The sequence below is a fragment of the Copadichromis virginalis genome, linkage group LG11, assembly GCF_057382275.1.
Source record: "Copadichromis virginalis isolate Kocher_CV1m ecotype Utaka linkage group LG11, C_Virginalis_male_GT1.1, whole genome shotgun sequence".
Taxonomy (NCBI): Eukaryota; Metazoa; Chordata; class Actinopteri; order Cichliformes; family Cichlidae; genus Copadichromis; species Copadichromis virginalis.
This window is the reverse complement of record NC_140628.1, coordinates 28,662,679-28,676,344: the sequence shown is the minus strand read 5'-3', so window position 1 is coordinate 28,676,344 and position 13,666 is coordinate 28,662,679. Positions and strand designations below refer to the sequence as shown.

The following is a 13,666-nucleotide window of genomic DNA, read 5'->3' as shown; positions in this document are numbered from 1 at the left end:
ATGGCACATCGATACGTGCGATTGCCAGAAGGTTTTCTATGTCTCCCAGCACAGTCTCAAGAACATGCAGGAGATTCCAGGAGACAGGCAGTAACGTAGGAGAAACTAGGAGAAACAAGGCTGTAGAAGAACGTTAACCCATCAGGTGCAAGGATGAACAAGATGAGCACTACGAGAGCCCTACAAAATGACCTCCTGTTAATGTCTCTGACCAAACAATCAGAAACAGACTTAATGAATGTAGCCTGAGCACCCGACCTTCTGTAACATGGTTCAGCATGATGTGTTTTTGGTGGATCAGTAATGTTCTGGGCTGGCATATCCATGGAGGGAGGCACAGACAGGCTGGTCAACAACGCCCTGTCTGACATTAGGTATTGGGACGATATTAATGGATCTATTGTTAGACCATACACTGGTGCAAGGTCCATCTATAGTTCGGTGCATCTATCCGACCACCAGGTTGCACTTCACATTGTTTAGGAGCTCAGTGCAGTCCTGGTCCAGACCTGGGAGGGCATTCCCAGGACACCATCTGTTGTCTTGTTAGGACCATGCCCCAGTGTTGTCAGGCAAACACACACACAAGTATGTGGGGACCATACAAACTATTGAGTACCATTTTGAGTTGCTGTAATCAAATTTCAGCAAAATGGACTTGCCTGCCACATTACTTTTTCTATTATATTTTGGGGGTTTCTTTGAATTCAACCATCTGTAGGCTGTTAATTTAATTTCCATCAAACAATGTGTCATTCTTTCATTTCAAACACATTACCCAGGCCATACCAGAGATCCAGCATATTGGATATGCTGGATCTCTGGTATGCTGGAGATCTGATGTGTTTTCAAAGTGTTCCTCTTTTCTTTTTTTTTAAAGTTTCTATAAAACATAATATTTTTAGTCACATCTATTATAAATGATCAGACTGTGCACAGAGACATGGAAACTGCTAGGGAGTGGCAACGCAAGTGCTTAGTTATTCTCCTAGCAACATCTACAGTGACTCACCAGCTGTGTATCAGACTAATTAGTTTGCCCTGAAACTTGAGGCGGCATTTTGCAAGAGGTAGAGAAAAAAAGAGAAAATTCCCAGGGAAGATTGATTCTGTGTTCATATCTTTTGGGTGTCAGATTTGGACTTGATAAGCTCTGATGTTTGAAAAATACATCCTATGTGACGCACAAGGTTTTTGTTCCTTTACAAGTATCTGTAGGTTCATACCAACATAGAGGTAAATATTCAGCAAATTTATGAAGACAGAACAGAATCCACAGTAATGCGGCCAAGAAACTACAAAAGTAAATTGTATTTTAGGCTCATATTATTAACAGTATGAACCTTAAAGGATTTCCCATTTTACCCAAACCAGCCTTCAGATTATTTTTTCTTTCACAAAAATTAATAAAGGCTGCAGCATAAAACTAGCAAAATATGTGGCCGTCCAATTCAAATAGTTATTAGAAAGGACTGGCAAACACATGTTGCTTATATGCAACCATTTATGTGGTTAATGGTTTTGGTGGGTGCCAGAGGCTATCCCAAAAGCACCTTACAGCATGGTCATCAGTTTATCACAGCACTAACACATACACATGCACATGATAGCGCTGCATGATACGTGACACTTAGTATGACAAGCTGTGACAATTTACTGCAGAATTCAGAGAGTAAAACAATTATCTCACATCTTGGGTTTTATTTCTTATGCATACATATAGACACTTATAGTCACGGACAAAATAAAAAACACACTCAAGTAATGGTTTATAACCTGTTTTGCAAATTGCTGATGACATTATAATTATCTAAGTCCATCATAGCTCCTCATTTGACTGTGTTTGCAAAGTCCCAGTCATCTGCAGTCGATGTTATTATCAATTATATTATGTAAATTATATACCTTTACATAGTTTTGCATCCAGTTTATGGAATTTTTAACCAACCCTGTATTTTCTGGACATGTAAGATACTTAAACACTTATTATTTTCCAAGGAAAATGCAAAATTATATCATGGATTGTTAATAGTCAGATACACTCGGTCTTGAATTCCTAAATAATTTTTTCAAACTAAAATATCACTCAAACATTGTGAGATTATCACACTAATCCCAAAACTGGATAAAGTTAATAATTAAATAACAAAGTATAATTCATTTAATTGGGGTAAGTAAAACATGTCTATATATACTATATGTATACTATACTATATGTCTGTAGTGGGGAAAAAGTATGTAAGCATTTAAATGAAATGACTGTAATGTAACTGTTCAGATTAATAATTAACTGCTTGCTACAGATTCCTCACAACACTTTTTTAGGAGTTTGACATCCAAAATACGCATTTTATTTATTCTACTTTAAACATTCATTCTTAGAAAATAGTCTTATATGGCATTAATTCAATTTATTTCAGCATGCAGACATGATAAAGAAGACCTACCAAAGTTAAAACATCATCGGAATCAGGAAGAAAGGTGATTTAAGTGATTTTAAACGTGGAATAATTGTTCTTAATCATCCAATGGGGCTGGTCTGAGCTTTTTAAAGATCAGTCTACTGAGTTGTTCCCACACCACCAAAAACCTGAGGTTACAATTTTCAAAATGGGCAAAAGAAGATGGTTTCGTAGCCTTTTCCAGAATGTTTAGCACCAATAAATGTCTTTAGTTCACATCATCTCACTCAAAATGAGGGTGTCCACTTACACCCCAATGCAATTAATGAATTAGGCGCATAATTAATTATGATAATAAGTTCTCATTACCTGCTTTTAGGACTTAAATCTTAAATTTAATGGTATTTTAGGTGTCAGTGGGACATCTCTGCTGGAGATGAGGAGATCACTGTCCAAACTTTTAACCTTTAGGTTGTGCTGCGAGTGATTCCTGATAGGTTTGGCCAATAAATTACTTCAAAGATGTGTAATAAGAAAAAACATTCTCTTGTTCTGTTATGTTTTTAAAATAAGATATTCTATACCATTTTATGTCTTTTAATCACTATTATCTCTAAATATGTTTATATAATTAACAGTAAAATAGCTCAAACACTGCCTAATGAGAAATCTCTAACGTTAAATGAAAGTACAAATAAAGTTCAGAGTCAGATTTTCCACCTAATTTAGAAATCCAGAAAACTCCCGTTTTGAGGGTTATTTTCATACAATTATCCATACATAGCTGAAAAAATGTCGTTATTATTATTGGAGCTGCAGTGAAAAAAGGAAGGACTTCTGTCACCTAAATTGTGCAAGACTCTTTGGTGTCATGCCCAAGAATTTTATGTTCTTTGAGCCACAAAGAGCGAATTGTAGCGTGCAGAGGGGGCGTATGGCTGGGAGAGAGAAGGGGGTCTAATTTCACATTGTGTTGAACCGAAACCAAGAGGCCCCCTATACAATCAACACACAGGACACTGAAATCTCACCTGTGCTCTCATAGACAAGTACAGGCTTAATCCACTCAGTTATTTCAGTTAATTGTAAGTTTCGGTATGTACACTTTTATTTGAACTCAGAGTAATCAAAACTGTGTGAGTACTGTAAAGTAATATCGTCTTTTATTACAACATTAATTGTGGGGCATCCAGCAAGTGCAAGCCTTTAGTCTCCTCCTCTCACACTTGAATAAGTGTCCAGCTGAGAATTTGTTCTTATTGCGTTGCTATCAGCAGTGCTATCAGCAGGAAGCAAACAGGGGAGGTGACAGAGAGCAAGAGAGAACTCTGCAGTGGGAGAAAGCTCATTCACTTCAACCACAGCTGAGACAAACCATGCCCAGTGCACCACAGGTGAGTGGATTTTACCGATTTTGAATGATGGACTTTGTTAGTTTTACTTAAATTCCTTAAGCTATATTTACGCATAGCAAGCAGGCGGCTCCATTGAAGCTGGATAATTATACAACAGGCTGATGTTTTCTTCGTTTTCTATTGTACGTTTTTCAGTTACAAAATATTATTTCACATATTACATGTGCAAATATGGTGAATATGTTTTTCTAATGTTTTTTCTAATATTTGAATAAAGGTTTTATATCCCTTAATATTTAAAATGTAATATTCAGTTTCAGTCTCAAAAACATTTAGTGTTATGATGTCTATAAAATGAACCACTTTGAGGATTTTGATTACAAAATCATTTAAAAATTTATACTCAGGTGTTCTGTTTGTAGCATGTGTTGCCTATTCTCCATTGCTCTTTATAGAATAGGCAGTTGCTAATACAACTAATTCCTTCCCTGAAACCTCCTAATATTCCCAAAACATTACATCATTCATGACTGCTTTTGCCAAACACTAACTAGTACATCGACTGAGTCTTGCAGCAGCAGTTTACCAATAAGATGATGTAAACAGGAAGTTTGTGTAAGGAGGACACTACAATAGGTATATTGGCATCATTAAGAGTAAACAGCTTGCACCAAACCAAGAAATTCCTGCCAGTTTTCCTAATTAAACTGCATTTTGACATGGAAGTTAAAATGGCCACTGTTGTCGGTCAGTTTCCAGGGTGGAGAGCCCACAGGAGGCCACCCTGGGATCCAAGGAAGAAGAGGAAAAAACAAGCCATGCTGCTTAGTGGCTCTCCCAGGGGCACTGAGCATGGAACAAACACATTTTAATTGTGTTCACTGCACTGCAAGACACTTAAAAAACAATTATGTGTCACTACACAAAACTAAACTTTACCTCATAGGGGGGATTACCATGCAGTGCTGGTTTAAAAAAAAAAAAGTACCAGAAAATGCTGAAACGAATTCCGTGAGAAACTGCAAAAAAAAAAAAAGCACAACAGGTTTAAATGTCACATATCACATTACTTTTAAATTTCTTATATTGTAACTCAACCAAACAATTATGAGATCAGTTTCACCAGAACAATTGGAGATTTGTGAAAAGAGAAGACCATTGATGACCATCGACGCTGTCACAGATCAAACAAAGTGCCCAGGTGTGTTACAATGAATGAGCATGGCTGTAATTCAGAGACCTATTACCGTGGGTAAACAGTGTGAACTGTGCCCACCGATACAGACCTTGTCAATACAGAAATGCAGTTATTGTTTAGTTTATTTATCTTGGTGAGATTAATCTTCAATTTTGAGTACAACTCAGTGGATATTAAAAAAAGGAAGGACAATGCAAGATGTTCTTTCATGCTGATAATGAGTTTACTGGGAATTTGATGGGTATTATATAATTACAGGCTGGACGAAGAGCTCCCTCCCTTTCAGGCAGTGGCATAATGACCTCCACTACTTTTATAAAAGACACAGGTATGAGTTTGTATTTTATTCTCTATTTAAAAGCACTGTTCTCGGTGACATATATATTCTGTTACACAGGTGAAATGGAGACTCAATCAATATGTTTTAGGATTGTTTATTTTCCACCCATCCTGCCTATCATTTAAGAAAAAACTTGCACAACTTTAATGTTTCAAGCATATTGCGCCCTCTGCAGCACCTTAGACTTGAAGTTAGGAAAGGAATAAAACTAAGGAATGGAAAAAGAAGACATGGAGTATTTGTTGTATGTTCAGAATAGAGAAAATCAGATAAAATTACTGGGATTTGGCTGGTTTAATAGGCAATATGCATGTCTCACGAAGGAACTTGCATCCATTAGGGCTCAGGTCTTGCATGTTTTTGAAGAAACAAATGCACATCTAACCACTGAAACTATGGGAACCCAGTGCTAATGTCCCAAAAGCAAAGATGTCATACTGCTCTCTCATGAATAAAAAGATGACACACGCATGTTGGCATGGTACCTGTGCACCAGAGTGGCATGCCTTTCTGCAGATAAATACAAGCTTCCATGATTACAGTCAGTCTGTGGTTGCTAGAGACACATGTTTATGTGTCTCAGCTTGTAAGAAATGTTATTACCAGTAAAAACTACTTTTGACTGCTCCTTTATTTAAAGGGGGTTGTCTTAGTAGGTAACCCACATTTAATTTGACATACTTTTTATACGAGACGCCCTTCCTGACAAAACCTGAAAAGGTTTTGTGCTTCGTTCTAAGATTGAACAAAGGAAACCTTTGCTTGTTAGGCACATGTGAAAATCAATACACTGTGGAGCCACTAGGATTATCTTTCTGAATATTGAGCATAATGCATCATTGTACTAAATTTTGCTTCATAGGGCTGTTGGTTAAATGGTCCAGCTGTCCGATCATCATAATGATATCATAAAATAATCTCTGTAATGCAAAATTCAGGTACAATCATGCATTATGCTAAATATTAAGAATGACAGTCCTAACAGCTGATGTTAAGGACAGTGTTAAGTATCTGTTTATTATAATGGGGCGTGAGTGTAAATAGATTGGCACTTATATACTTTCCACTCAATCTGAGCACTGAAAACAGTTTTCTCATTTACCCAATTTCATGCACATTCATACAGCACTTTTATCAAAATTTTTATATTCACAAGATGCATTCATGGGAGCACTGGGGAAACTCTGGGTTCAGTATCTTGCCCAAGGATTCACATGTAAACTGGAGAAGCCAGGGATCAATACACTGACAAAGTTATTATAACAGATCATTTATTCTCTTCAGCTCTCCTTCTGTGGTGTATCTCTTCAGCCTAGTGGCCAGGGCGGTGAGCCTTTGTTTGGCACTTTCTAGAGCCTCAGTTATGGACATCTTGTTGTGACTCTTTTTCATTCAGAACCAGTGGAGTATATGACTTCACCAGTCTGTCTGTCTTCATTTGAGGTTATTGCACTGATCTGCCAGGTGCTTTCTACTCAATCAAACTTCAAACATGCTCTGCGACTTTTGTCATTGGATCAGCAGGCGTAGTAGCATTTCATAAATTCCATATGCCAGTTCTTGTGCATGTATGTCCATGTTCAGTATGTCCTGGTTTGTCAACACCTGATGGGGAACTTTTCAGGCGACGTCTGAGCCAGTTATATATCTTTTGCTCATGTTCCAAGGTAAGCTTCAATAGCATTGGTGCCAAACCCGAGGGCACTATATAGATATATAAACATCTTAGGCCCGGTATTTTTTAACAGATTTATAGTTTTATCAGCATAAGTAAAAAACAAAATAGTTTGCTCATATTGTGAATCTGTAATATATGGTTTTTATGTTGATTTGCACCTGGATAAAAAAGGGGTAAGGCATATTCAGAACCAGTTACCTGGTGTTTGTGCCAGTCTTTCAAATAGAAGCTAAGATATTGCATGAAATCCTTGATAAATATCATCACTCATTATGATTTATTCTCTGATCACCATAATATTAGAGAATTTTATAAAAAGTTTCCCAGAAAATGCAGTCCATGCACATTATGCAATGTTGTTAAAAAAAATCCACCCAATCCTGTCTTATTATGTTTCCTCCAAAATGCCCAACTTTACAGGTATTCTGCGAGTCCTCCCTTTAGGACTATTTCTGCTATCCATGTTAGTATCAGGAGTATCAGGAGCAGCCACTACCACCCCACAAAGCTCAACAGCACCCAGTACCAGCCAGCCCTCTTCTACCACCAATGAAGGTATTACAGTGCTCACTACCCATTCTTCCTCAGCCACTAGCCAGTCCACATCGGCAGGCACAACATCAACCACCGGTGAGTCCCCCACATCCACAGGCACAGCATCAACCACCAGCGAGTCCCCCACATCTACATCCACAGGCACAGCATCAACCACCAGCGAGTCCCCCACATCTACATCCACAGGCACAGCATCAACCACCAGCGAGTCCCCCACATCCACAGCCACAGCATCAACAGCCAGCGAGTCCCCCACATCCACAGCCACAGCATCAACAGCCAGCGAGTCCCCCACATCTACATCCACAGGCACAGCATCAACCACCAGTGAGTCCCCCACATCCGCATTAACAGGCACAGCATCAACCACCAGTGAGTCCCCCACATCCACAGGCACAGCATCAACCACCAGCCAGTCCCCTACATCCACAGGCACAGCATCAACCACCAGTGAGTCCCCCACATCCACATCCACAGGCACAGCATCAACCACCAGTGAGTCCCCCACGTCCACAGGCAGAGCATCAACCACCAGTGAGTCCCCCACGTCCACAGGCACAGCATCAACCACCAGTGAGTCCCCCACGTCCACAGGCACAGCATCAACCACCAGTGAGTCCCCTACATCCACAGGCACAGCATTAACCACCAGTGAGTCCCCCACATCCACATTAACAGGCACAGCATCAACCGCCAGTGAGTCCCCTGCATCCACACTAACAGGAATAGATTTGGCCACCAGCCAGTCCCCCACATCCACAGCCACAGCATCAACCACCAGTGAGTCCCCCACATCCACATTAACAGGCACAGCATCAACCGCCAGTGAGTCCCCTGCATCCACACTAACAGGAATAGATTTGGCCACCAGCCAGTCCCCCACATCCACAGCCACAGCATCAACAGCCAGTGAGTCCCCCACATCTACATCCACAGGCACAGCATCAACCACCAGTGAGTCCCCCACATCCACAGGCACAGGCACAGCATTGACCACCAGCCAGTCCCCCACAACTACACCTGCTTCTATAGTTGATTTACCCACCACAATGCAATTCCACACAACCTTACCCACTTACACAGGTATAGCATTTACTGACACGCAATCCCTGACAAATATACACATCTCTGGAAACTCAGTATCTATCACTACTCAATCCTCCCAACTCAGGAGGGTCACCAAGCACTGGTACCAATACAAAAGCCTTTGGCAATGCTGTATCTTTAACTTCTATCCACTCTTTTAATTCAGCCAATTCTACTAATTCAACAACAAACTTAACAAACTGAATCAGTAAAGTTGAAGCAATATTGAAATGTATTAGCTTTGTTTTGTATAACATTTTGTCTCTTCAAGTCTTTGCTAAATGTACTTGTATATTGTTTACATGATCAAAATAAATTAATAATCAACCAATCAATCAATTCCTTGTCTCCAGTTGATTCTACGACCACGACCAAACCCACCACGGCAACTACCACTTCATCTTCCTCCTTGACTTTGGGCACCAGTTCTTTAACCACAAAGATGAACACCAGTCAGTTTTTTATGTATTTATTTCCTTACTTATTTGTTCATTCATTCATTCATTTAGTATGTGTGTGTTTTGCTGTTTGTTTGTTTGTTTGTTTGTTTGTTTCTTTGTTTCTTTGTTTCTTTGTTTCTTTGTTTCTTTGTTTCTTTGTTTCTTTGGGGAGGGGTATTTTTTATTCATTCATTTTTTCTTTTTTTCATTCATTCACATTTTAATTTGTTCTTGCATCAAAATTAAATAGATCTTTTACAATCAATGTTGTGTTGCTTTAAAAAACTCCAGTCATGACATCTGTCTCTCTATCACAGGTGACATGACTGAGAATGGAACCACTAAGGCAAGTCAAATATTCTCCTTCTTCTGTTCACTTATCTATGAGTGTTTTTCATTCCTTCAAGCCTCTTCATCACATGCCTCTTAATTCTCTCAAATACAGATATACTGCCCCTCATTCAACTGTAACTACTCTGACTGCTATTCAATGTACATCAGTCAGAACACCACTCCGTGTGCTGTCGATAATTGTTGTCAGGTAGGGCAGTCAGCTAATGGCACTAAAAACTAAGAAACTATTTGAGCCATAGCAATTACAAATCCCTCTTTTTAAGGAATTGAGCAGTCAAAAGATTGCATGGTATCTATAACTGACTATTAAAGGGAAAATACATTTATTTTTTCTAAATAAATTAACATAGTATAGAAATTAAAGAAATTAGATGCGTCTCTCTAATCTTTCTGTTATATCTCAGTTGTTAAGGCAAACAGACATGTGGTATACTGCCAGCTGCAGCAACTCTTGTGCTGACAGCTGCAAGAATGCCTCCCAGACCAACTGTGCTGTGAACTGCTGTAATTTCACTGGCTGTCTCAATTACACTTTTGCATCCATGATGAGCATAACAACCAATGGTAACTACACCTTTCTTTTAAATCACTTCATTTGAGCACTCATAAATATTTTATGTTTTACCATGCTCATATGTCTGTGAAGGTTCTCAGTCATCCAGGTCATCGTAGTCAAAGGAGCTTGGAGAGAAAAGCATCTGGACTTCTTTAAGTTGCTTTAAGACGTTTCTTAAAGTGGACAAAGGGTGGCCAAGGGTGACGCTAGCAAGTCTTCATGCTTTTCTCTCCAAACTCCTTGAATTACCATGCTCCTGTTGTCTTTGCAAATGATCAATTTTTAAATCTTAAAAAAAAAACATCACTGTATATTGTTTTGTTCTTCTCCTTTATCTACTTTTAGGAACTCAAACCACAAAACCAACAACCACGCAGGCCCCTACTACAACTACTACCAGTCAAACAACAGCAAACAATGTAAGAACTGCTGGCTGCATGAATGAATCTTTTGGCAAGCAAATGTGCATGCGGGAAGAAGGCTGTGTATCACTAAACAAAACTAATTTGGCCTTTAACACCACAGTCCCCTTTTCTTAAATGTCAGCTACAAACTTCCTCTGTTCCTTGCTTCCAACAGAATCACTATGTTTAACAAAAGTATTACCTTTTTTTCTAATAATGATTATCTTTGACTGGTTAATAAACTGCCTGTCAACAATTTAACAAGTTAATGGAGTGTGGACTGAAAAACCACTTTGTCCAGCAGTGTAAATGAGACTTGGTTTGAAATAAGTTTTATGTTTCTTGCGCTGTTGTTTTTGTCAGGGAAACAAGTGCCGTGCTGGTACATGCACCAGCGCAAACTGCTATACAAGTTTCACCATGCTACAAATGTGTTCCTCCTCAGAACCACATTGTCAGGTAAGAACATTCAATAGCATAAATATAACATTCATTAATTTTTCCAGCCTCATTGCAGTTGTTTTTTCTGAGCTTCTACACACTCGTATTTCTGTTTGTTTAGTGCTTTTAAAGCTGACACCGTCTTCATGCTATCCTTGCTTCAGCACAAACTTTGTTATAAATCTATGAATTTACGAATCTGAAAAACAAACATAAGAAGTACCTCTACGATACATTTTATGAGCATAAATAAACAAACTTCATTAGCCTCATATTTACAGTTTTTACCATTCATAGGCCCTACACCGATCTTTATCACTCATTGTCTTTGCAGCTGAAAAATGAGTCTACAAATACTGCCACAAAATGGACAGCGGGTTGCACCAACTGCACTGGCTACACTGCTTGCAAGGCTTCAACCAAACCTCCATGTAATCTGGAGTGCTGCAATGCCACAATGACCTCTTGCCTATGGTTGAATGGCACACTAAATGTTCCCTCTTTTGCCACAAGAGGTCCATATCTTCACACAGAACTGATAGCTTCCTTACTTTGTATTGTTGCTATTGCTTTTCTGCTTTGAGAACATGCTTGCTCAATTGCTGTGTGCGTTATTGGGTAAGTAGCGCTTTGTGTAACTCCTAGTTTCTCCAAAGTTACAAAGAAAATGTAGAAAAGATATTAATATGAATATTTTTATATTCATATGTAATTGTATAGGTATGGAAATATGGAAAACATTAATTGCAATGTTGATTGTGCTTCTTGTTTAAACTTTCCAGTCCCGTTTATGTCTGGTTCCAGACCACTGAAATGGCTTTGAACAGTATTTCTCTATGAAATACTATTTTCAGGAATCCAGAAAAACAAGCCAAAAGCAACATATCAGTTGATCATACAAGTGATCTTTATAAGCAACAGATTGATAAAGTAAAATAAACTTTTAAGTTATTTTAAACCGCTAAGTACCTTGTTGTACGTTCGGAAATGTCCTTATCTATTGCCATTATTGATATAAGATTAAATCTCTTCTTCAAGCTTTTGTTGTAGTAATGCAGATACAACTACATGCACTTTATAAAACACAAATGTTGTGCTGTAACAGGGAGTTGTCTTTTGAAGGTTTGTTGAATAATTCCTGTAGATGTAACATTAATGACACATGCAAGTCAGTGCACTTAGCTACATTTTGTGATTTTGAGGTATTTACTATAGGATTTACAAAGTATATATTGTGGTACATTCATGTTGCATCAATGCTAAATGAAATTAGAATATGTGAATTCTAGTTTTGTGCACTGTACACTATCAAAAATGCCTTAAAATAAAATAAAATAAATCTTATGTAATATGTCTGATAAGTTTTTCCCCAGCTACAGCTTTCGGAGTGTACTTAGTGGATCGCGGTTTAGCAAAGTCTACATTCCCTCAACCTAAGTTCATAAAGTAATCACATAAATTCCCTTGTTTTGTGTTTTTTTTTATCCATAGCTCCAGTTACAGTACCTGTTACTTTTTAGAATAAGCTTTACATTGCAAAAAATACTGACTGTTGCTAGATGGGAAGCCATGTTTTACATGTCTAAGTTATAAGCTGTTCAGTGAATTAGTAATTTGAATTTTATGGCAGCAACACGTCCCAAAACATTTGGGACAGAGGCAACAAAAGGCTGAAAAGGTAAGTGGTCCTAAAAAGAAGCAGCTTGAGGAACCTTTTACAGCTAACTGCAACAGGTCAGTAAGATGCCTGGGTATAAAAAGAGCCTCTTTGAGAGGCAGAGCTTTCCAGAAGTAAAGACAAGAAGAGTTCCACTAAACTGCAAAAAACTGTCTACAAATTGTGGAATAATTTCACAATTGAATGTTTCTCTACTTAAAATTTCAACATCTCATTATCTACAGTACATAATGTCATCAAAAAATCCTAAGAATTCAAAGAACTTACTGTGCGTGAAGCCCAAGGCTGAAGATCACTATTCAATGGCTGTTTTGCACAGGTTAAAGAAGACTTCTAGAAAACATTGTTTGTGAACATATTTCACCATATCGTACACAAATACAGGTTAAAGCTCTATCATGCAAAAAAGAAGCCATATGTGAACATGATCCAGAAATGCTGGCATCACCTTTGGACAGAAGCTCATTGACTGAGGAAAAGCAGAAAATTGTTCTGTGTTCAGATGAATTTTGAAATTCTTTTTGGAAAACGTGTAAGATGATCCAGCCTAAAGAGCACAGAGACCACTGTGTTTGTGATCAGCAGTGAGTTTAAAAACCCGCAATTCTCGGATCATACCAATATCAGGGGGGGTTCACGCACAGTCGTAAATTCCCACAGTGTGCACTATGTGCTTCGAATATTGTGTGTACTTTTTGTTTTATACAGTTGTCAGCCAGGCATCTAGCTATGAAAAAATTACACTCCAAAAGACCCCGGGCTTCTGACAAAACAACCCGGGCTTAAGCCCAGTAAGCCACTCCCATGCTCCGCCCCTGATTCTGACAGTTGGATTGGTCTTATAGGTATATACAGGTCTAAGAGAAACATATCCTCCTATCCAGATGACCTCTTCAGGCAAGTTCTTGTTCTTTTATATTTCAACAAGACTATACTAAACTGCACACTGCAATTAGATGTGTTGTTACCATAAAATTCAAAATGACCTTATGTTTCCCTTAAAATTACACATTTTTATCAGGTCAAACTGTTGATATGTTTTCTATGTTTTATTGTAAATACAATCTGGTCTTGAGCAACAGTTGTCCAGGGTTTCTGAAGGTCTTTTGGGAGGTGTTCTGGGGATTTTGTTTGGACATTAGCTGCTATTTCCCTCATTTTCAGTCCAGTATTTATACC

At 38.4% G+C, this 13,666-nt stretch overlaps 2 protein-coding genes across 2 annotated transcripts; both read left to right on the top strand.

The window, feature by feature from the left end:
• The first annotated feature begins 3,778 nt into the window (after nt 1-3,778).
• LOC146698971 (uncharacterized) lies at nt 3,779-8,775 on the top strand. The gene is made up of 3 exons (XM_085472712.1): nt 3,779-3,796; nt 5,214-5,283; nt 7,394-8,775. Exons 1-3 carry the CDS (start codon nt 3,779-3,781, stop codon nt 8,773-8,775), a joined length of 1,470 nt encoding a protein of 489 aa, XP_085328838.1.
• Nucleotides 8,776-9,503: 728 nt separating this feature from the next.
• On the top strand, nt 9,504-11,411 carry LOC146698970 (uncharacterized). The gene is made up of 5 exons (XM_085472713.1): nt 9,504-9,595; nt 9,813-9,972; nt 10,310-10,383; nt 10,732-10,827; nt 11,144-11,411. Exons 1-5 carry the CDS (start codon nt 9,545-9,547, stop codon nt 11,390-11,392), a joined length of 630 nt encoding a protein of 209 aa, XP_085328839.1. The 5' UTR covers nt 9,504-9,544; the 3' UTR covers nt 11,393-11,411.
• The last annotated feature ends 2,255 nt before the right edge of the window (nt 11,412-13,666 follow it).